We start from the raw sequence: 24804 nt of genomic DNA, 5'->3' as shown, positions 1-24804 counted from the left end.
TTTGTCCAAAAACCCTAAAATTTTCTTTGGCTATGCAAGAAGACTACTAAGTCCTGTTCATACCACAAAGAGAGAGACTTGTTTGGATAAACAAAGCAATCAACTAATCCATGTTATCCAATCCAATGGCCCACTAAAGAACACCCTCTTAAATGAATGGGCCCATGGGCCCATTACTCTTAAACATTATGTTTCCTTGATGAAATTGTTGGTTAATAATATACCAATCAGATGACTGTGAGTCACTTCAAACCCCTTAGTGGGGCAGTTTCATTCCCAGACAAGAAAACGATATGGGGCATTCTCCATGGAAAGCCTCGGAATACCGAAGCAATTGCAAATTAGGAAACCAATAGGCCACATAGCAAATAAAGGAAACAAACAACATACGAAGAGAGAGAGAGAGAGAGAGAGAGAGAGAGAGATCCAAGGGACAGAGAAGAAGAAACTAGAGAGTCAGCGTGTGAGAGGGGAACAGGCCGATCTCGCAGCTTCTGAGAGTTTCCCAATTTATCCATGAAAGTTTATAAATTTGAGTACATAGATAGAAGGTGGAGGCGTAGATGCATGTCTCGGGTCTTTTCCTCGATCCCTCTTGGGTCTTGCAGCTCGTGTTCACTGCGTTTCTATTTGTTCTCGGGTTTTTGCACCTGGTGAAGAATACAGCATCCAAGTATTTCGTCGTCGACGCGAATTTCGACGGAGGGGGAGGAGGTGGTGGAGTCGTGGCAACGGGTGACGGCAGCCTGGGCACTGGCGAGGAGATGCTCGCCGTTGATGGCGGTGGTCAGTTATGCGCCATGTGCGGCAATTCGGCCAGAAAGAAGTGTTCTGGCTGCAAGACTGTTCGATATTGGTAAGCATTCTTCTTGTTCTTATTCTTTTGTTTTGTAAAGTTCAGTTTTTATTGATTATTTTTTAGATTATTAGGTGTTTCTTGGAGGAAAACTAGTCTGTTTCTTTTTTATTCTCTTTCTCATTGCAGATACGAACGTATCAGAGATCTGATTGCCTTTATGAGTTGTTTCTCTGGGTTACCTACTACTTCGTTTGTTTTGATTTTTGGGTTTCTGATTTTTATTCTTGAGTTCTTTTGTTTATTGGGATTTAAGTTTTTCCCTTTTTTTAAATCAATTTTCTTTTCTTACACTTTCAAAAATTTGGTTGATTTTTACTGTAGTTATGTATTTTTCCTTTTGTTCCTCTGGGGTAATACAGTGGACGATGACAATTTGGGTTGATACCTTGCTTTTAGGTGGTTCTTGAACCTAGATCGTTGGTCGTTGGATGGATTAACTGAACTGATTACAGGAAGGTTTTATAGGACATGCCAGTAGAACATGCCTTTTGGAAAAGTTATTCCTGGAAGCCCATTAATCACTGCAAGAAATTGTGGGGAGGAAAAGATAAAAAAGAGAACAATCTTTGCCAGACAAAAAAAAAGGCAGATAGCCATTGTTCTGGACATGGTCTACCTGAACAAAGCTATGCATATACTGAATGGTTCATTTAATACCAAGTCCTTTCTGCAGATTAGGAATGCTGACTAATAGAATGGTTGGCAGTTGTGGTTAACTCTAATCCTATTGAGACTTAGAGGGACCAGAGGTCCCTTGTACATAGCTTACATGGTGAGCATCGTATGACTCCTATTTAGGGCTGCAAATTGGCGGGCTTGGGTTGAACATTTTCTAAAACTTGAATAGGTCCAGGCTGAGGGCCCCAGCCTGATGCTGTGTAAGTTCTTCAAGTTGGCAACCCGACTTGCACCCCTACTCCTATGCAACTTTACAGTCTTCATATCACCAAAGGATTGGGACAGAATATTCTACAAATCATTTCAGAAGTAACTAAAGTTTAGGTCTTTAAAATCCTTCAAAATAAGGGTCCAAGAAAATTAAGCCTCTTGATCTTCCCAATTTTCTTTCCTCCATCAAGTTTCCTTCTCAAAAATCTGAAGATTCATTTCCTTTCATAAGCACCTTGGATCGCAAGATGACACAAGATCCTACATCTGTTGGAGTATCCTTTGATGGATCATTAAAGATTAGAGACTACAAGTCTGGGGGCACTACCAAAGACTTCTCAAATAGCCTGATTAAGTAGTCTTGTAAGAATAAGAGAATAATAGCAGCAAGTAGGCAACTGACTCTTTATTGGCTGGAAGAGAGTGTTCATTATCAAAATTGTTGGCACTATTTCATGGTTTCAAATTTACATATTCTTTGTGCTGAAATAATTTTGTGGTGGAAGGAGATTGCACAGTTGTAATCAACTGGATTTCCTCTTCTGAGAAGATACATGGTATCTCAGATTGATATTAATGTGGTGGTTGAAAAAATTCCAAGCTGGGAAGACTCTGGGGCTCTTGGTTTGAGAAGCTTGCAAGGAAAGTACTTTTTTTTTTAGATTTTGAGAGGAGGGAGATAGGTTGGCTGAAATTTTCTGGATGAAAATTGTGGGAGTTTGTTATTAAAGAGGTTGGTAAGAGTGTAAGACAAGTCATCATCTAAGCCTTGTCCCAACTATATGGGGTTGGCTGTATGAATTGTGTTTTTCCATTCCATTCTGTTCAGTGCTATGTTCATCGTTAAATTATGGGTGCTTAACTCATTTCTTATTACTTCTAGCAAAGTACTTTTCAGTCCGTCCCTAGCTCTTCTATCCCTTTTTCTAACAAGTAATGTAGATGATCTTCTGTGCACATGACCAAACCATCTCTGTTATGCTCTTTCATTTTATTGCCTATTGGAGCTACTCTTAGATTCCTTCATATAACTTCATTTCTGACCCGTCCTTTGTATTTTTACCACTAAACCATTTAAGAATTCTCATTTCTGCCACACTCATTTTTTGGATAGGTGCTGTAGATGAGTATGTAAATCTATTGAGGAGGTAACAACTCTATGGTGTGTAGTGTTGGTTCTTGGTTTTTGGTATTACATAGTATGCTACTGGGGATTTTAGGGTGGGGATAAAGCAAGTCCAGCATGATGCATGTGAGGCCCATTGGCCATACCACCAAGAGCTTGTAGATGTAGATATGCGGGTTTGATCCCATGCCTCCCATGTTGGAGTGATGGCTTGCAACCAATTCAATTCAGTGTTTGAAAAGCACAAGGGGCAATTTGTGCTTGATGTGCAAGGTGAGGCATGGGTCTTTTTGAAGCAAGGTGCAAAAACACAAAAAATGCCAGGAAATTTAAAAAAATGCAGAAAATGAAAGAAAATATTAAACATAATATTAATAAAAATATAAACTTAAATTTTAAAACAAAATTTTCAAAAACCTATCATCTAAAATTAAAATACATAAACATAACATGTAAAGCGTATTCAAATGAACATTTAAAAATAAAATTAAATATATAAAACATTTTCAAGCATGTAAAACCCACAATCTCTTTTTTCTTCAATTGCATGACTTCAAATAGCTAATGTGATCTAAAACATCTTGCATTCTTGATTCTATGAGCCACCTTTGTACCAATGCCCTCGAGGCAGGCCTAAACGATCCATGTTAGGGTCATAAATTCTTAATCCTTACACAAAAAAAATGAATTTATAATTTTATGGACTTTTAAGAAGATATTTTATTAGGATGACTGAATGAACAACATTGGCAAAACAGGGGGTTCTCAGAACGTTAACAAATAGAATATATTTTTTTGAGCCCCGATCCAGTTGCTATGTTCAAAAAAGAACAAAAAGCGCAAGATAAAAAAGGCGCATGCCTGGGATGAAGCACAAGGTGCACCAGGCGCATGCCTAGGTGCACTAGGTGTGCCTTTTGAAAGTGCTGTGCCTGGGGCTAGGGGTGGATTCGAGCCAAGTACCAGGCTCGAGCTCGGTCCGAGGCTATTCTATAAGGCTCGAGCTCGGTTCGAGCCAGAACCTTGAGCTCGAGCTCGGCTCGAGTCAAAAGTTTATAAGCTCGAGCTCGGCTCGTTTTATATTTTATAAAAATATTTATTATATATTTTATAAAAATTTTATTATAAAAATATTTTATAAAAATAAAAATTATATATAAAAAATTTATTTTATATTTAAAAATTAAGAATTATAATCATTAATAATTATAATATTTTTATTATATATATTATATATATTAGAGCCGGCTCGTGAGGCTAAGCTCTAGTAGGCTCGAGCTCGGCTGAAACCGAGCTGAGCCGAGCTTTTCACGAGCCGAGCTCAAGCAGCTTGTGAAAAGCTCGACTTGTTGCCACCCATGGTGCCTAGGCGAGGCACATACCTTATTTCTTGTATGCACTTACAGATTTAATTGTTATGTTCTCTTTTGTTCTGTGGTTCACCTTCATCCCTTAGGATATCTGTTTACTGTTTATTTATTTGCTGGTTTAATTTTCCTGCGTACAGTTGTTGACTTCCATCTGGATGTTCTCTCAACTTCCAACTTCTTGTTACTTTTGAATTTTCAAGTTCAGAGATGTCTTTTCTTTTGATTTTTCAGCTCTGAAACTTGTCAGAGGGAACATTGGAACAAAATTCACAAACACAAATGCAAGGAACTAAAATCAGCTGGCAATGTAGCTTTGAAGCCACACAGTGGTAGTTTCGAGAGAAGGACTTCCAGCCATGGAGGTAAATTAAATGGTCCAGCTTCAATGGATCCTGGCAATGAAACCTGCAAAGCGCTTCAGCAGTCAAAGAAGGTGGGTGATTGGCTTATATAGCATACTGGAAGTTCAAGTTTTAATTGGTTTTGTTGACTCTTCTCTTTCAGTTGAATTCAACTCATAGCAAAATCCAAATTTTCAGGTTCTGTTTCCATATGATGAATTTGTGAAACTTTTCAGCTGGGACAAGCTGGGTTTCCCCCCATGTGGCCTTCTAAATTGTGGAAACAGGTTCATGCCTATTATATTGATCTGTTCTCATTATTTTGACAGTATGAATGTTTAACTACCTTAAAAGTTACCTTTTATGTTAAATTGGGTCTTGAAGCACTATGACTTGCTTTTAATTACTCAAAAAAAAAAAAATCAAAAGAAACTGATATATTTGCTATATCTTGTTTCTAAATACTGATAAAGTGCTTTCACTGTGTAGCTGCTTTGCAAATGTGGTTCTGCAGTGTCTTGGATTTACACGGCCCCTTGTTGCTTACTTGTTGGAGAAAGGCCATAGGAGAGAATGTAAAATAGAGCACTGAACTCTTTAATCTTCACTCTGTTTTCTTTAGCATAGGCTCAAAACTTCCTCACCTTCTCTGTATTGTTTCTTATTCTTTAGGCAGGCGGAATGACTGGTGCTTCTTATGTGAACTTCAAACTCATGTTGAAAGAGCAAGCCAAAGTTTGCATCCATTTTCACCAATCAATATTCTATCCCGGCTACCTAATATTGGTGGTAACCTTGGTTATGGAAAGCAGGAGGATGCACATGAATTCATGAGGTTCTTCTTGATTTCTGATTAATTAGATCTTGCTTCTGGCATCTGAAGTTATTTTCTACAATTAAACTTAGTAAATGAATCTTCCATCATGGTTTGTTAAGCATGTTCTTTTGTTCAGGTTTGCTATTGATACAATGCAGTCAGTATGCCTTGACAAATTTGGGGGAGAAAAGGTTCTCCCTCCTAGCTCTCAAGAGACGACCCTTATTCAACATATATTTGGTGGCCACCTCCAGTCTGAGGTGAATCTTCCTAATTTTCTGAGCTTGAAATATTTATCTTATCTTGTTTTGTAGTTATTTGCCTTCTCACTTGCTATAAAGAAATGTTGATTATCTGATTATTCATTGTTTTAGAGGCCTACCATTATTTTTTTGATTAGTAAAGAAGAAGATTTGTTAAATCAATGAGAGAATTTAGGACATGTGGTTGAGATCAAGGTTCCAAATATTGACACGGGTTGATACGCCCGCCGGTAGGGCGTATCGGTCTGTGTCGGTACATTTTTTTAATTTTATTTACTTTTTTCCAAAACCGGTTCAGAGGGGTCGGTTTAAGGCCCAACTACCCTCTGAACCGGTGGCTGACCCGATACAACCCCTGGAGGGGCGTATCGGCAAGCCATTGGCACAATACGTATCGGCCGATACATATCAATACTTTGAACCTTGGTTGAGATATTACAGCCACCCAAAATACATAAGATTTACATTAATGCCCAAAATAACGATGTCTATTAACCCCTTGTTTTCCTAGTGAATCTGCTATCCCATTTGCAGTTCTTCTGGCTCATAAGTAGGAAGTGTTTAACTCCCCCTGAAGATAACCCTGTCAATTCAAGGGGCTTGGCCAGCCCATTTTCTTATTATATTATTTACTGGAAAGTCTTGTAAAATCTCCATAGTGACATAGTCTTTACCCAATATGCTACTTTGATCATTATAATGTCTATTAACTCCTCCTTGGGCCAACTTATTTCATTGAAGATTCTTCCATTACTTTCTTCCCAAAAGTCCACACTACTGCTTCTCTAACTGCCTTCCACATTACTCTTCCTCTTTTCTTTGGTTGCCTTTGGAAACTTGAGCTAAAGAAACTTGCCACATCATGAGGAGGGCACCTACACCTAAAGAGAGAGCAAAAGTATTTCCAAACATAGAGTACAAACGGGCAAGAAAGTAGTAAGTGGGATAATGTTTTGCCACTTGCTTTGCACAGGAAACATAAATTAGTAGATAAAAACATGTTTGGCCTTCTTTTTTTTTAAGCATATCATAGGTATTTATCTTTCCAAGAAACACTTCCCAGCACAACACGTGGAACTTTGGGCTGAACAGGCTTGCTCCAAATCTTTTTCATCAGGAAATTCTCCCCCATAGAGTTAGAATGTACAAAAAAAAATTAGGTTTTAATATGCCAAAATTTTAAAGGTGTGGGATGTTGGGAAGGAGAGACTTAACCGAGAAAAAAGGGGGAAAGGTGGGTTTGGGTGATTGCCGAGTTTGATAAGAATGGTAACAAGAGGATAGTTAGAGAAACAGGGGTGGAGTGCGTTGGGTACCAATCTTCTTCTTTGGATGGAGATACGTGCTTATGCTCTCAGTTTGACAGAAATATTGCAGTGGTTTGTGTCTTGCCTGAACCTGAGGTTGTGGATGCAGCATATCAAGAAACCAGGTACAGTTTGGATCAGTAGACCTGTTGGTCTCTGAGGAGGTTATCTCTGCTGAGCGTGGGGGGACAGAAGAGGGGGATGAGGAAATTGGGGAAGGATGTGCCAATGTCGTTGCGGAAATTGAGGATGGAAAAGAGCTGGGAGTAAAAGGGGAGTTAGTCACTGACGACACACGGCAGCGTTGATGGCCAGGAAGAGAGCCACGTTGGTGACCTGTTTTGTTTTGAGGAGGTGAAGGTTGGGTGTTGACTTGGGTTGGAGGAGCAAAACTGAAGAGAAGAGGGAACCATTTATTGATTCAAACTCAGATCAATTGTCCAAGTTTCTACTTTCTATAATTTAATTGGAGTGTTGAACCATTCAAGAGAGATTTTTTGACAAGGCTGATTGATTTGTGTGGGATCCAATGAGTTCCTTATTGAAATTCCCAAAGAGAAGAATTTGTATTTTTCATAACTCTTGTGAAATCTGTAACTCTAATTGTAATAGAAACATCTATTGCTAAACGGTGGTCCATTTGCCATGCAATTTAGGGCTACTACAATGTAGTGGTAAGTACCATTGTATAGAGGTACTACCGGTGTTGCATGGTGTCTCCTAAATGGATAACGTGTCCATGTCGAACACATGGAATTGGAGTTTGACATTTTTACATAACATTTGCTTCTTATAACTTTTAGTATGGAGAAGATTAAGAAGGCAACATTTACCATTAAGGCTGGAACTTGGGCAGGTTGGGTTGGGTTAAGGGTTAACCCAAGCCCAACACTAAGATGCAAACCTTGGGATTTGACCTAGCTCAATATGAGGTCAAACCTAAGTTTACCAACCCAAGCAAACTTGAGCTTAACCCAACACAACTTGGGTCGGGCTTAGGCTTGGGTTGTGTCAAGCCAGTCTTGGTCAGGTTTGAAGGTTGGCAAATCTGCCAACCAACAGTCTCAACCAACCTATTTACTTCCTTTCTGTTTTCAAAGTCCCAGTGGGTGTGAGCAGAAGGTTAGAAAAATTGATCAGAAACTTCTTGTGGGAACCTGGGGAGGAGAAGAAGAAATATAGGGTTAGTTGGGAAAGAGTCTATAGGAGTAGAAGTGGTGGTGGTTTAGGTTTAGAGAATCTTTAGAAGAGAAATCTAGCTCTCCTAGGGAAGTGGTCTTGGAGGCTGCCAATTGACAAAGGATAAATTGTGGGCAAAGATAAACCGTAGCATTAATTATAAAAAAAAAGGTAAACCGTAGCATTCATGGGCTGTTGGCTGAGGGTTGGGATGCTGGAGTGCTGACTCGGGTTACAAATGCTTCTCCATGGAGGTCAATACATGCCATCCTATCTCTCTTCTCAACTTTCATCAGGTACAACTTGTGCTCATGGGACATATTTGGATGGGTGAGTTAAGTTCTTGGAACATATTTGGATGGGTGAGTTACCTTTAAAATTCCAATTTCCGTCCTTGTTCTCTATTTCAAGTTTTAAGGACGAGCCTGTATCCTCTTTCTTGGTTCCTGTTGATTCAGTCTTAGGGTTTGACTGGGATTTAGGCTTTAGGAAGTGTCTTAGAGATTTAGAAATGTAAATTGTTTTGGATTTGATCTACCTCTTACAAGGGGCTTTCTTGGACCCTACTAAATCGTATAGCAGAATTTGGACTCTAACACCCTTTAGTTCCTTTTCTTGTGCCTCTCTCTTTAGAGCCTTAGTCCAACCCTCTGAAAGTCTTGGGTTGCCTTTTCCTGTAAAAGAAGTCTGGGGAAAGCCAGTTCCTACAAGAATAGGGACTTTTTGTTCACAAGTTTTTCTGGGGAAGATTAATACCCTGTGGTTTGCTTCAAAGCAAAAGACCCTCTTGGTGTCTGTCTCCTAACTGGTGCATTCTTTGTGAGGCTAATTGTGAGACTTGCTACAACTTATTAATTTCCTACCCCTTTGTTCTTTCTATTTGGAATTGGTTTGTTTCTTTGTTTGGTTGTAGGTGGACTCCTCCCCTAGATATACACAGCTTGTTTCTTTACTTGGCTGTTAGTGGGATGAAGAAGAGGGGAAAGCTCTTTGGAGATGTACTAGAGCTGCTATTTTCTGGACCATTTGGGAAGAAAACAATCAAAGGACCTTCCTTAATAAGGGAAGAAGTAGAAGCGCCATTTTTGAGGTTGTCACAGCTAGGGTGGTTCAGTGGGTGAAATCATTGAAAATATTATAGGATATATCAACATGTTTGCTACTCAATAACTGGGAGGAAGTGGCTAAATCAGCACCAAGTAAAGCTGTCATCAATCCTATATGGTCTCCAACAGCTGTGGGGTATATAAAACTAAACTTTGATGGGAGCAGTGAAGGCAATCCTATTGGAGGTGTACTCAGAAATGAGCAAGGACAGGTCATCGCTTTATTCTTGGAGTCAATTGGAGTAGGAGATTCTCTCAGAGCTGAAATCTTGGCTGTTCTGGAAGGGGTAAAAAGAGCAAAAGGGTTAAATATTCATAAATTTGATTATTGAAGGTGATTCCAAGATAGCCATTGGATGGTTAGAAAAAGAAGAGGATGGTCTGTGGGGATTTGTAAATGAAAAAAAAAAAAGAAATTCAAATGGTTATCCAGAGGCATGGAAGTGAGATTACTGTGGGTTAAAAGGAGTGCTAACTCCTTTGCTGATTTTCTAGCCAGACGGGGTGGGAAGGGATCAATCATTGTGGGCTTGTTTGTGATGTTTTTTTGTCTTGGGGAGAGCTAAGAGAGTTTACCTCTCCCCCTGGATCCTGTAATTGTTGTTCCTTTTTCTTAATATAAAGTTTCTGTTACTAATTAAAAATGAGTAGACGTTGAGAGGACAGATGGGATTTTGGTGATTTGGAACTCCGAAAACTTACAAGTTCCACAACCACTTAATAGGGGAGTTCTCAGTCTTGATCGAAGTTTCTGGAAAAGATGGGTTTTAGGGAATTGTCATAGGTGTGTATGGACCCAATGATGATTCTTTGAGACTGGTTTTTTAGGTAGAGTTCAACCAGATAAGAGGAAATAGGTCCATTCCCTGGTGCATTGGAGACTTCAACATCATCGGATTTGCACATGAAAAGAATGGGAATGTTTGCAATTCTGCAGGGATGAGGTTTTTGTGGACTTTGTAAATGGAAACAGCTTGGTGGACTTACTTCTGTCTGGTGCCAAATTTACCTTGACGAACTATTAGGAAGATCCCACTTTGGTGCAGCTGGACTGATTCTTGGTGTCTACTGAGTGGGAGGCTAGGTTCCCAAACCTATATCAAGAATCTCTACCCAGAACACTATCTGATCACACTTCAATTGTGTTGTATGGGGAGGGATTAAGCAGGAAGCTTGGGCCTTTCAGGGTTGAACATTTGTGGTTCTAGGAAGAGGGTTTTGTAGACAAGCTGAAGTTTTGGTGGCTGCCTTTCCAAGTAGAGGGTTTGGATTCACATATGTTGGCTAAGAAACTACACCTGTTGAAAGAAAAGATTTGGAATTGAACAATGACACCTTCAAGGCTGTGGAATCTAGGAAGGATGAGCTTCTGAAAACAATAGGGGATCTGGACAGGAGGGGGGGGGGATCTGTCAGCTGAAGAAAAGGTTGAAAGGGCTGAGGCTTAGCTTTTGTATGACAGAATTGCTTCTCTAGATGAGTTAAAATGGAGGCAAAGGGATAAAGTGACTTGGCCGAAGGCTGGGGATAGAAATACACAGTACCTCCATGCTATGGCTAATTGCTGTAGGAGAGAAATTTTTATTCTATCTCAGAAGTTGAGAATGGGTGAAGAATGGCAGATGGGTGGCAGATGGCTAATTAATGCTCAGGAATGGGTAAAGAATGGAAGTGGCAGCAGGCCTTAAGAGATTCTTTTTTATTCTATCTCAGAAGTTGAGAAACTTGAGCTTGAGAAACCTTTTTCAGAGGAGGTATGGGAGGTAATTGTTGGTTTGGAAGGACATAAAATACCTGGGCATGATGGTTTTACAATGCTATTCTATAAGAAGTGCTGGAATTTTTTGAAGGCTGATGTTAGGAATGTTTTGAAGGAATTTGTTAAAAATGCTGCTCTCTAGAGGAGTTTGAAGCCACATTTATAACATTAATACCTAAGGTTAATGGCCCCACCCAAATTATAGATTTCAGACCTATAAGCTTTGTGGGCAGTTTTTATAAGATGTTAGCAAAGGCACTTGCGAATAGGATGAAGAAGGTTCTATCAGGTATTATTTCAGCCTCACAGGGTGTCTTCATTCCCGGGAGGATGATGTTGGAGGGTGTGTTGGTTGCAAATGAATTAATAGACTCTAAGATAAAAAAGGAAGTCCCGAGGTTGTTTGTAAGATGGATTCAGAGAAAGCTAATGGCCGAGTAAATTGGGATTTTCTTGATAAGGTTCTTCAGAAAATGGGCCAGCAGTGGTGGAACTGGATCAAGGTTTGTACCTCAACTGCAAAGTTCTCTATACTCTTCAATGGAGTTTCAGCTGATTTCTTTAAGAGCTCTAGGGGACTAAGACAAGAGACCCTCTGTCCCCCTGTTATTCTTATGTGCTGTGGAGGCTTTAGTAAGGTTGACAAGAAAGGTTTTGGAAGGTGGTTACCTGGAAGGTTTTAGAGTTTGTCATGGGGTACTGAGGTAGACTTGCTACAATAGGCTGATGACACTTTACTTTTCCTTCAAGCCAGAAAGGAGAAAATGGTGCATCTTCGAATGATTATAGCTTCGGTTGAATTAGTGTGAGGTTTATGGGTTAAATTCCAAAAAAGTAAAAATTTTCCTATAGGTGAAGTTCAAAATATTCAAAATGACAAGACCTTGCTGCAAGTTGGGCTATAATAAAGTGGGAAAGCTTTTGACAAGGTATTTGGATCTTCCTATTGAGACAAAATGTATCTCCAGAGCCATTTGGGAGCCAGTAGTGGAAGGATTGGTGAAGAAGTTATCTGGATGGAAAGCAAAATATTTATCTAGAGGAGCTAAGGTAACTTTGTTAAAAAGCTCATTGGAAAACCTTCCAATACACTACTTGTCTTTATTTCCAATTCCAGTGCAGGTAGCAGACAGGCTAGAAAAACTGGAGAAGAACTTTCTATGGTGTGGGAAGGAAGGCAAGCAAAAAATCGACCAAGTTGGGAATTTGTCTGCAAGCCTTTGGCTTCAGCTGGTTTGGGCGTAAGGAGGCTAAGGTAGCTGAATGAAACCTTGTTGGGCAGGTGTTAAGGAGGCGAAGATCTCTCCTCAAACGAGGGATGAACTCTGGTGGAAGGAATGCTCAAATGGAAAATTCTCAGTGAAATCCTGTTATCTTGCCCTTAGCAGAAGCAGTTCAGAACCAAATCAGTTAGGACTGTGGGGAAATCCAGTTCTCCCGAAGGTAGAAGCATTTGCTTGGCTAGTGGCCATGGATAGTATTCTAACAGTGGATCATCTAAAATCAAGAGGCTTCAGTATGGCAAATAGGTGCTGTCTATGCAAGGAACAGGAGGTGAATGTCAGACATTTGTTTCTTAATTGCAAGTTTGCTGACTACCTGTGGAGACTGTTCACCAAAATGTTTGAGGTTCCTGATTTTCATCCAAACTCAACTTCAGAAATCTTTTCTTCTTGGCCAAATTTAAGAGGTTCTAAGAAGGCGAAGGTGATTTGGAGTTGCATTCCATTTGCAATTTGTTGGAACATCGGGACAGAGAGGAATAGAAGAATATTTGATGCCAAATTCTACATCATGGACAGGATGGTAGCTGCTGTAAGCAAATCGGTTGTTGATTGGGTTAAGGTTCATCCAGAATTTAGACATATTGATAAAGAGGAGCTGGGCGAAAATATAGGGGAAGTGCTGGGAATTCAGATATGTAATTTGGAAAATTTTTCCTGAGTTTGGATCCTTGCATTCATGGTTGTAATTGGGTGATGCCTTGTCACCATCATTTTCTTTTATTTTAATGAAATTTTCGTTTTTTACCTATCAAAAAAAAAAAAAAAGAAGCCTTGTTGGGCAGGTGGTTTTGGTTGTTTAACACCGAGTCACAGAGCTTATGGAGAACTATAATAGTGGAGAAGTTTGGCTTAAGTAGAGAGGGCTGGGATCCAGACAGTAGTACTTCTAGTTTTGGCTGTTCAGTTTGGAAGGGAATTGAGAATGTGTATCCAAAGTTTATCCGGGGAGTAAAACTAAAAGTGGGAGGTGGAAGGACGATTTGTTTCCAGCAAGATGCTTGGTGCAGTGACCTGGACGGGAGGATTATCCCTCCTTGTTGCTGATAGTAGAAACAGAGATTTTAAGATAGCTGAGCTGTGTGACTGGGTTGGACGTGTTGGAAGTTGGAGTATAACTTTTAGGCGTCAGTTAAATGATTTCAGATCTGTTGAGTTCGTTGCAACTGCTTGAAAATCACAAACCAACCCAAGACCTTCAAGATGAAAGAAGGTGGAGATGGAGCAAAGATGGCAAACTTTTTGTGAAATCCTTCTACCTGAATAAAGAGCCCCCTCTCCCTCAGGATTTCCTTGGAGGGACATTTGACTTCTATAGTCCCAACCAAGATAAGCTTCTTGACGTGGTTAGCTGTGAAGGGCAAATGTCTTTTGAAAGAACAGTTAGACGGGAGAAGCTTGGTGCTGGATTCTATGGACTGCGGTTTGTCTGGCTAGGAGGACAGTCAATCAACCATCTGTTTGTGCACTGTAAAGTAGTTGTGGCTCCTTATATAACCATTTTCATAGGAGGTTGAACCTGTGTTGGTGTCAGCCTAGAAGCCTTTTTAATCTTGTGAAATCCTGGAAGATTCTGGGTTTAAATAAGAAGGGGAAGTTGCTTTGGAGCACAATACTGTCAGCAATAGGCTGGGTACTGTGGAAGGAGAGGAACAGGAGAACTTTTGAAGGGAGGAGCGGAGGATTGGATGAGTTGTGTCAGCAGGCAAGGGCTTCTTTGCATTCATGGATAGCAGTCAAAGAGTAGTTCAACAAGATCTGATCAGTGTTTTGACTATTTTACATTATTTGGATAATCCCATACATAGCACAAAACTTGGGCTGACATTGCTTTTGGTTTGGGTGAAAATTTTGAATACACTCAGATCTGATGTCTAGTTTCTGGCTATAAATTTGCACATATGCAGTACAGTTGTAATATGAATTTTAAAGAACACTTTATATGACTTTACTTTACCTTCTCTAAAAAATAATTAAAAATTATAAAATCATTTTTTAGGGTTGAGAATTTTAAGATCCTGACACAGACTTGTTTGGGGTTGTCTCAAAGGGCTTGGGGGCTTGTTACAAAGGCGACTTGTAGAGTTAGGAATGAAAGATGTAATTCACATCAACTATTTGAAATAATACAATTGGGAAAGAAATAAAGAAATTAAAAATTTGACATGCTTGAATATGTTTTGAATGCTATTTTTTAATTTATTTTTGCATTTTCACTTTGAATATGTTTTATATGTTATGCTTATGTATTTTATTTAAATTTGTGCTAATAGGATTTTTTTAAAACATTTAGTTTAAATTAAACTGTGAATTTTTTAATTAATACTATTTTTAATATTTTCTTAATTATTTTGATTTTTTTGTTAGGGGAGGTATTGGGTTTTCAAATATGTATTGAATGCTATTTTTTAATTTATTTTTGCATTTTCACTTTGAATATGTTTTATATGTTATGCTTATGTATTTTATTTAAATTTGTGCTAATAGGATTTTTTTAAAACATTTAGTTTAAATTAAACTGTGAATTTTTTAATTAATACTATTTTTAATATTTTCTTAATTATTTTGATTTTTTTGTTAGGGGAGGTATTGGGTTTTCAAATATGTAATTTGGAAAGCTTACTTAGATCTTAGTATGGTGTTGTTCTTGGGTGACGACTTGCCACCCTTAAATTGTAATCTCTTTTTTTTTTCTTTAATAAAATTACCACTTATCAAAAAAATACTTTGATTTTTTTTTACACTTTTTGGAACTTTTGCAATGTTTTGATTTTATACAAATCAATTGTGCCCAACTTGTCACATAACTCATTATGTCGTGGAATATGAAGGCCCTTAGTCAAAACATCAAGAAGTTGCCCCTTTTAGTTGACATAGGGTGGTACACACATCACCCTTTTAGTTGCAACTATGTTAGTGGCTGCTTTATTGTCATAGTAGAGTGACATAGGACTGTTAAAGCCCAACTCTCCCATCACGATTTTGATCCAAAGAACTTTAGCCACGCCATGAGGTATGGCTCTATATTCATCTTCTACACTGGATCTTGTAACTACTCCTTTTGCTCCTCCAAGTAATTGGGTTTCCTCTAACAAATGTACAATATCCACTAGTGGACTTTTTGTCATCCATAGATCCAGCTCAGTGTGCATCATGCATACTTCCACCTTCATATGGTCATATTTTTTTTAAACAGAAGACTTGTCCCTGAATACCTTCTTTAGATACTTGAGGACCCTTTCTGCAGCCTCAAGATGAGCAACCTTAGGAGAGTTCATGAACTGACTAAGAACCCCCATTGCATATGCAATGTCAGGCTGAGTCATAGATAGATAGAGCATCCTTTCTACTAGTCTTTGAAACTATTTAACATTCTCTAGAGGTTTGCTATTACAGTCACTAAGTCTATGATTAATGTCGATGGGTGTATCAGCCAGCTTTGTCCCCAATTTACCTGCATCCTATAAGAGGTCTTGGGTATATTTCCTTTGAGAAATGAAGATACCCTTGTTTGAGAAGGCAACCTCAATTCCAAGGAAATAACAAAAAGGCCCTAGATCTTTCACTTTAAACTGTGTAGCCAAGAAGCCTTTTAACAAAAAAGAGTATGATCCGATTGACATTGCTTGAATCTATGCTGTGTAGCCATGTGGAATCTCTTGAACCGGCCTCTAGGATATTGCTTCAGCCCATACAGGGGCTTCTTCAACTTGCACACTTTACCTTCTCCCCCTTTATCACGAAATCTAGTTGGCTGAACCATATAAACCCCTTCCTCCAGATCCCCATTCAAGAAAGCTTTTTTTTTTTTATGTCTAATTGATGCAAGTCTCAGTTAAGATTAGTTGCCAATGACAAGAAGATTCAAACAATGACCATTTTAATTACTGGTGCAAAATTTTCTGCATAATCAAACCTATACACTTGAGTATACCCTTTAGCCACCAATCTAGCTTTGTACCTTTTCACCGTTCCATCTACCTTATATTTTATTAAAAACACCCACTTGCACCATTCTGGCTCCTATATCTCAGGAAGATCCAACAATTCCCATGTGTTGTTTTTGTGTAGAGTATTAATCTCCTCCTGCATTGCACATGTCCACTCCGGGATGGTTAAGGCCTCTGCAACACTCGTAGGGATGGAGACATTGTCAATGGAAAACAAGAAAGCATGGAAGGAAGGTGAAACAAAGTCATGTGACAAGTGGGCGATAGGATGTTTTGTGGTGCATGCATTGACACCCTTTTGGTGGGAAATAGGAATGCCAAGGTCATTTATAGGATCACAATAGTGGTAGGGATTAGGAATATCAATTGGAATGATGGTACCTGATGCATTCCAAGGATTTCAGACCGGTTAGTCTTGTGTGGAGTCTCTACAAAATAATTCTTAAGGTTCTTTCGCTAAGAATTAAAGAGGTCCTTCCAGTTTTGATTTTATAAATCCTGGAAGGGTAGATACATAACCGATTGGATTCTTATAGCACCAATGAATATGTTCAGGAGTTTTGTGAAGCGGGTAAGAAGGGACATTTGTGCAAGTTGGATATGGAGAAAGCTTATGGTTTTGTTGATTGGCCATTTCTAGAAGAGGTCATGAGAAGATGTGGCTTTGGAGTAGAATGGGTTTCTTAGAGAAGGTTTTAAGGCATAATGGCCATTCCAAATAGATCACATATCCCAAAAAAGTGAAACATAGGGCTGGGTGCTAAATATGGAGAGGAATCTTCACAGAGAACTCTAAACTTCATGAAGTTGCATTTGATTACTTTTGATGGTTTCACAAATATCAGGCACCTTCTAAAAAACTCCATACAGATCATAACATTGCAAAACATCCAAACTATGTTTTTCATGATTTACTTGGAAAATATTCTCAATAGTGTCCAAACAATCTCCAACATATTTGATATTTGCTAGTTCTTTCAAAGTCATCCTTATTTGAAATCTAGGGTTTCTGAGTTTTGATGTCACCACCATCCATATGGCCTGCTGGGATCTTCTAATGACAATGATGATGTCAGCATTTGATAGATGCACAATGATAAAAAATGTCTAGACATTGCTCTGATACCAAATTGTTTATTAAATTCAAAGGATCAAATGGTTTAAAGTGAAAGAAACAGTGAAAATGAGAGAAGAGAAAAATAGAGAAAAAGAATTGGGGCAAGAAAATTGAGGCCCATCTCTCTTTCTTTAGGTTTTATAATAATAAATAAATTACAAATGTAACCATGATTACGGAAGGATCAACTTGCCCCCTACAAGAGGTAATAATAAACTATTTAACATTGATAACTTTGCTTATCTGATTTTAATGTTGAACATGAAATGTATATAGTTGCGGAGATTTTATTCTTTGTTTTGCATCAGTATATAGTACCAAGGATGTTATTGGGTTTTCTGTTCCAAATTATTATTTATGGTGACATTTTGCATGTCTTATAATGCCTATTTTACCAATTTTTACATCTTAGAATATGGGTTTTTCCCCCTTTCTTGGTTTCCTAATCTTGTCATGGTTTCCACTTATTTTACAGTATAGTTTTCATGCTTAGGTAGTCTTGGCATTCAATTAAGAAGGGCATGCTAATAGCAACCTTCTGAATTTTATCAAGGTTCAAAGTATCCATATGATACTCCCCATATCAGGCATATCATATCTTTTTGTCACTGTCAAAATGTCAGAGCAAAATGTTAAAAAAAAGTTTTGGCTCACTAAAACTCTTGGTATTCAAATTTTGCATATAGATAGTATTGATACTTTGAACCATGAATTTTATATATTCTTGTGTACATGAAAATGAGCTTCTCATTCTCCTTTATGGTTGTTTCCTAGTTAGATTTTTGATCTCTCTCCCCCCCACCATCTTTATTAAATCATATTTTCTATTCAGGGTGTAATTGATTTATGCATTAATAAGGCTGATCTCTCCTTTCCCTCTTCTTATTTCTCTTTTTATTTCAGGTGATATGTACACAATGCAATAAGATCTCAAATCGGTGTGAAAATATGATGGACTTAACTGTTGAAATTCATGGCGACGCAACATCTCTGGAGGAGTGCCTAGATCAATTCACTGTCAAGGAGTGGCTTGATGGGGAAAATATGTATAAATGTGATGGGTATGGATGTTTCTTTGACCTCATCTTGAATTTTTCTACATTCTTATTTCTTTACAATGTACAAAAGTTTTTTGAATGGTAACAGAACTTTAATACAAACAGAAATTATGTACAAGTTCAGTGCCCCAGGGAGAGGTAGAACTTCCTACCTCACCCCAATACAATTAATTACAAATGATTACAATTGAGCCCGATGCAACTGGCCCCTATTTATTCCTTGCTTAGAGAATCAACCAAGCCCTTGGTACCCAGTCAGTACTTATCAGTTATCAACAGGTCTCTTGTTAACCACTTAATCTTCTTCATAATCTCTCTGTGAGTCTAAACTACTTTCTTCTCAGCTCTAATCCACATAAACACTACTTGAGAGTCCCCTTCAGTGATTAGTCTCTCTAATTTTATCTCTTTTTCCTTTTTTACTCCATATGAAACAGCAGGTAGTTCAGCTCTTGTAAAATCTTCTATGCTGACCGGACCCAAACAAGGCTAGTATATTACCTTCCTTGTTCCTAAAGCCCCTCCCAAATTCGAGGGTCTTGGATTACAAAAGCTGCTCCCCTCAAAATTTAGCTTTATAAAATTGTCTTCAGGTGGCTCCCATTCTTTCCGTATTTTACTCTTCAAGTCTTCCTCGACGATGATGCTTCCCTCTACTTCCAGGATCTAGTACAACCTAGTCCAACCTAACCTGTCTTGGGCCTTGGCTTATTTTGTTCCTTCTATTAACATGGTTTAGGCTCTCCACCATGAATCCCCTCTCTGCCAGAGAAATGTGAAAAGAATAAATATAAATAAATAAATAAAATAAAATAAAAAAGGTCTGACAGCCTGTGTTGAATTTTAGTAGGTTGCAATTGGGTTAATCATCTTAGTTTGGATTTCGATATTGTTTGCAATTTCTATGGTTGGTGCTTATATTGGACCTCAACCCAGACTCTACCTTCCTGAATGCAACTATTGTTACAAATCCATAATATTTTGACCTTCAAGCATTATATTTGCAGAGAACCGCAATTTATTTTCCTTTCAGATGAAATGTGTTTTGCATATTACCATGGGACCATTTGACGTAAATTGTTTAAATTGTATTGATTTTAGGCCTATCTGTTATTTCAGTTCTTATTTCCATATTTGCCAATTACTCCTTTTTGCAGGTGTAATGAGTATGTCAAGGCATGGAAACGTCTTACCATTCACCAGGCTCCAAATATTCTCACCATTGCTCTTAAAAGATTTCAGGTCCTGACTAGAACCGCTTTTTATGCATTTTGTTTAGAACTATAGGGCATTTGTACTGTTTTAGGATATCAAATATTGTGTCATCTAACAATGTCCATTAACATAATCCTATCCACCATTATGCTCTAGCAAATTATTAGTCTTTACATAATTTTACCCACTTCAGACCATGTTTTGGCTGGTTTCTTTCTTTTACTCTTTTAGAGCCTTCACTTGCACCTATTCACTCTTACTAGTGCAGGCATTGTTACTAATTGGAATTACTCCCAAGTCCTCTCTAATGCACTTATTTCTGATATAGTCTTTCCATTCATCCATCTCAACATTCCCATCTCAATTACACTTGTTTCAGTTATACAAAAATTTAAGTTTATCTATTGAAATTTGTATCTAGTGTAAATAGATCTTAGTTGATGCTAAGACTGCTATTATTTTAATAAATTTCAGAGTGGGAGGTTTGGGAAATTGAACAAGAAAGTTACCTTCCCTGAGACTCTTGACCTTGGTCCATACATGAATGAAGCAAGAGGTGGTGCTGATTTATATAGGCTTTATGCCGTTGTTGTTCATGTGGACATGCTGAATGCATCATTTTTTGGCCATTACATTTGCTATGTCAAGGATTTTCGTGGAAAGTGGTACCGGGTTGATGACTGTAAGGTATTCTTTCTTCCTGACACAGAAGGGTAAAATACCTGCTCAGAAAATTTAATTGAATAGTTGTTGACCTCTTCAGTCATTTTGTACAGGTCATGACTGTAGAATTGGATGAGGTACTTTCCCAGGGAGCTTATATGCTATTATATAGCAGGTATTTTTTTTCCTATTCCACAAGCCGTAGAGTACTTTATATTTATAGCATGGAGAAGGGCTTAAATCTATTAATTTTGATAGTTCTTACCTCTTGAATTGTATATGGCCTATTTGTCCATCTAACAAGATGACTATAGTTTTTGATCCAGTGTTATTTTTGGATCTGCATATTGATGAACAGTAGTTTGATGTACAATAGTTACTGTAGCCTTTGTTGAGGATTGAGAGACCTTAGCTCTGCCATATATTTTATTCTACCAAAATTCCTTCTCTTCTATGTGTATGCACATTTTATTTGTTAGGCAACAGGATTCGTACATTGGATCTTGATGTATTGTTCCATGGTAAAGTTTGCAACATATTTTCCAAATAACTTGAGATTTGTCTTCTGATCAGTTATGTCTACCCTATGTTCATGTAAACTTGCGGAGGATGCTTTCTTGTATGTATGGCATATGGATCACAATAAGGAGTTCAGAATGATTATGATTCTATTCTTTTGTTCTTGGATAGGATTTGTGTGCGACCAACATTTGTCAAGCCCCTGGAATCTTCAACAAATGAGTTGCAGCTGGTGGAAGAGCCCCCAGAAAGAAAGCCACCATGTTCACAACCAATTGATTCCTTAGTCATTCCTGGGTCTATTGATTCTGTTGGTGGTAATGGCTGCCAATTTTCTGATGTTCCACACTCAGAGGATTTGAATCCAGAAGAAGAATCATCTATTGGTGTTCATCCAGAACCTGCAAAAGAACACCCACAGGATATGGATGTGGATTGTCCTGATTCAGGTTCTTTGCGTTTGAAGAATATTGAAGGTTGCTGCAGTAACGACTCTATCCCAACAGAAGCAGCTTCTGTTGAATTCTTGCAGGAAGGGTTTTCAGAGGATATGAATTTGGATAATCCTGATTCAGTTTCGATGGGTCTGAAAAATGTCCATGGTCACAGCAGTAAATGCTTTCCAGCAGAAATTGGTGCTCCCGATGAATTTGTGCAGGGAGGATATCCACAATTGGCTTCTATATGGGAAGCATCATCATCAATTCAGGTTCATAGTTTGGAAAATGGAATGCCCAACAGTATTTCTGGCCTGGGGTCCAATTGTGAGGATGGGCATGGAGTGAGTAATTACAGCAATTGTTTTGTGTCATTTGAATCTTCAAATGAAGATTTGTGCAGTCAGAAAGATGTCTGTGCAACATCTCAGCCTCCTGATGCTTCTTCGGTTATTGGAATTTTGGGCACAAATGATCCTGCTAGATCTCAATCATTGACAAACACTAATGAAGATAATGTAGTAACAGTCGAGTCAGAGAAATGTTCTCATGAATCCTTGGAACCTAAAGCTTCAAAATTGGCTAGGGACAATTCTTGTTGCAGAGAAAAATCGAAGCCACTTTTCCCCCCTGGTTTTCTTAACAATGACACCAGTATCAAGTCCCTGAAAAAAGGCCTGAAAGCCATAATTGGATGCAATGAAGTTAATCCTCTTTGTACCATTGAAAGAAAGTGCAGTGGTCTTTCTAATCAAAGCACTGTCGAGGTTAATAGTAGTTCAGAGTTTTTTAGCCAATTGACATCTATTTCTTCTGAGAAACAACTTGAATGTTCGAACAAGGATGAGATGGTAAATAAAGAAGTAGGTGAGGTTGGAAATCTCTTGAATGGAAGCTGCAACGGAGACACTTTGTCTGGTTTTTCTGATGCCGGCTGCAATACAGGGCAGGGGGTGTTCTGTGAAAATAGCAGTGATATTTTGGATTACAATATGCTACCACAAGGGCCAGCGAAAAACCCTGGAATAAAATTGACTCCATTGTTTTCTCTTGGTTTTCTGGACAAAGGCACCAGAAAAAGGTATCCAAATCGAGATGAGAAAACTTCATCGGAACTTGAAATTGGTCCTTCCTGCAAGTATGACGTTAACTGCAATGGACTTGCTAAACCTGCTTCTTCTCATCAAATCACTGGCGAGGTCAAAGACAATGATACAATATTTTTAGATCGCAGTGACCTGGTAACATCACCTAGTCTTGTCAAGAAACAACCTAATGAACATCTAAATATGGATGAAATGGCCCATAAACAGTGTGAAGTTGGCAATCCTCACAACTACAATGGATATGCTGAATCTACTATTTCTTATGAGCAGTGGAGAAATGCTAATCATTGTGATCCAGGACAGAAGATAGTTTATGAGAACAATGAGCAGGTTAAAGATCACAGAGTGATTTCATCCCAAACCAAGGCAGCTTTGAAGCCAATATTAACTCCTGGTTTCCTAAATAGAAATGAATCTTTGAATGGTAATGGGAACACCCATAGAAAACCTGTTACAGCAGGTTCTTGCAAGGTTAATACCAACTGCAATGGATTTGTTGAAAATGGCTTTCTTCATCAAAGCAGTGGAAAGGTTAACAATCATGCTGAAAATTCCCCAGATTGTGATATTTTATTAGCATCTTCTAGTTTGGTTGACACTCAAAATGAGAAGTGTTTGAGTAAGGGTGAGAAGGCCAACAAAGGACTAGGTGAAGCTGGTAATGATTGCAACAATTATTGCAATGGTGGTAATGAATTGCTTCTTCCTAAAGAGAAGAATGGTAGCAACATCCGTGGCTTTGATTCAGGACAAATGGCACTCTCCAGGAAAGGAGAGGACTGGCCAATGGATGACAGTATGCAATTACTTTTTCCATGTCTTGGCAAGCCACTAGGAAAGAATTCCTCAAATGGAGATAGGAAATTCCAAGATCTTGGTGAAACTATTCATCATAAGGTAGAAGCAAATTGCAATAGATTGGTTGATGGGTGAATTGTAACCCTGTCAAAAATGGCAGAAGATTTCTGGTTAGATTTTGCAGGAATCCATTGATTTATTTCACCTTGGTTAATTTATCATGTTTTTCTTGAAAAACCTCCAAGGAAGCTCATAACCACAAGTGGTAATTTCCCAAAAGAGGCATGGTTAGTGGTTCCTTGGGAGTGAAGATGGCCCCTTCAACTCAGCTTTTTAACAATGGAAGGGAAATAACTACCAGAGGCATAGAAACAAGTGAATTAAGAGCTGATCAATTGAGCAAACAGAATTAGTAGTGTTGTTTCGGATATTGGGTCCAAGACCAGTAGAAACAGGTAGCTGCTGTCTGGTTGTTGTTTGATTATACACTTAGCTGCATTCTTTCATCTTCCATTTCAATATTTTTGCATGGTTCCACCATTAAGAAATGGTGGATTGGGAGATTTATATGGGTTTCCATTATTTGTAGAAATCTGTTAAGCTCCTCTGCCATGTTTAACTGAACAGCATATTTCTAAAGCAAAAAAAAGAAAAAAAAATGCCAGTGTTTTTAAATCGATCTACATTATATTTTTTACTCGTTTTCTAATCTGTTGTGTGTGCATTTGTATTGGGTGGAATTTGGGAGAAGTGGGATAGGATTTTCCCCAAAAACGCTGCTTGCATGTAAAGACTGAGTGGTGAATTTGGGTATGGGAGAGTTTTAACCTAAATTCCCTGGTCAGAAGTGTTTCGTGGCCTAGGTGCTTCCTTGTTGTGTGGTCAATTTTTGGGATCAGATCAGATGGCTGAGTTTCACACCATTGGATAAACTGCATTCGTTGTGTAATACTGTTTTGTGGTCAGAATCTACTCAGATCTGGCATTATAAGATCCAGAGGCATGAATTAACTGGATTCTCTACTACGAGTTCTGCTGCAACCATATGAATTACCTTCATTGTAACAATACTTGAACAAGCCTCTCCAGGCTTGTCTAGGCCTAGCCCCAGTTGTCTAAGGTAAATTTCATGGTTGCAAGGCTAAATTTCTTGCCCACCCTGGAGACACCATGCAGTTATTCTTGTTCTTGAACGAATTAGCTCACGGGCTAGCTTAATTCGCTATTAGGCATAAATTGTCCATGACCTGGTTTAATACTCCGGACTTTGTAAGGTCTTTGGTTGGGGATTTGGGAAGTGAAGGCCACATGTCCAAGTGGGAAACGTATTACCTGTGAACTTGAAGCGCCTGTACTGGACTGCACTTGTTGATTTCGTTCCGCCATTATTTATTTAGCCGGAAGATCTAAGCATATTGAACTTGGCCTTCGCCTATACTCAATTTATATGATATCAAAAACAAAACTAACCTAATTAACATTTATAATTTGGTTCACTTGTAGCTTTTCTTTTGTTTGATTTGCCAGGTTATTTTATGTGCAACTTATAGTTTGGTTTTAAAAGACTAAAAGGCAGAGGCGAGGCGATTGGGGTGTCACAGGAATGAGGCTTAAGCCTTGAGAAAATAAGAAAAAAAAAATGA

At 38.4% G+C, this 24804-nt stretch overlaps 1 protein-coding gene across 2 annotated transcripts; it reads left to right on the top strand.

Moving 5' to 3' along the window:
• Window positions 1-397: 397 nt before the first annotated feature.
• On the top strand, window positions 398-23858 carry LOC104599075 (uncharacterized). 2 transcript variants are annotated; one of them, XM_010261439.3, is made up of 11 exons: window positions 398-856; window positions 4475-4676; window positions 4783-4871; window positions 5074-5159; window positions 5257-5419; window positions 5538-5661; window positions 18269-18426; window positions 19581-19665; window positions 20113-20325; window positions 20415-20476; window positions 20992-23858. In XM_010261439.3, exons 1-11 carry the CDS (start codon window positions 564-566, stop codon window positions 23294-23296), a joined length of 3780 nt encoding a protein of 1259 aa, XP_010259741.1. In that variant the 5' UTR covers window positions 398-563; the 3' UTR covers window positions 23297-23858. The 2 variants fall into 2 exon arrangements, with proteins under 2 accessions (XP_010259741.1, XP_088754466.1); XM_088898340.1 differs by lacking the exons at window positions 398-856; window positions 4475-4676; window positions 4783-4871 and having other exon boundaries at window positions 5261-5419.
• The last annotated feature ends 946 nt before the right edge of the window (window positions 23859-24804 follow it).

Source organism: Nelumbo nucifera, chromosome 2, assembly GCF_055504915.1.
Source record: "Nelumbo nucifera cultivar China Antique chromosome 2, China Antique-T2T, whole genome shotgun sequence".
NCBI lineage: Eukaryota > Viridiplantae > Streptophyta > Magnoliopsida > Proteales > Nelumbonaceae > Nelumbo > Nelumbo nucifera.
This window is presented reverse-complemented; position numbering and strand designations above follow the sequence as displayed.

Bases quoted from the DNA above. Each gene is read 5' to 3' on its own strand.
- LOC104599075 (XM_010261439.3), top strand. From the start codon at position 564: ATGCATGTCTCGGGTCTTTTCCTCGATCCCTCTTGGGTCTTGCAGCTC. The intron at 4,872-5,073 runs GTTCATGCCTAT...TTCACTGTGTAG, and splicing joins CTTCTAAATTGTGGAAACAG to CTGCTTTGCAAATGTGGTTC. The intron at 20,477-20,991 runs GTATTTTTTTTC...GTTCTTGGATAG, and splicing joins TATATGCTATTATATAGCAG to GATTTGTGTGCGACCAACAT.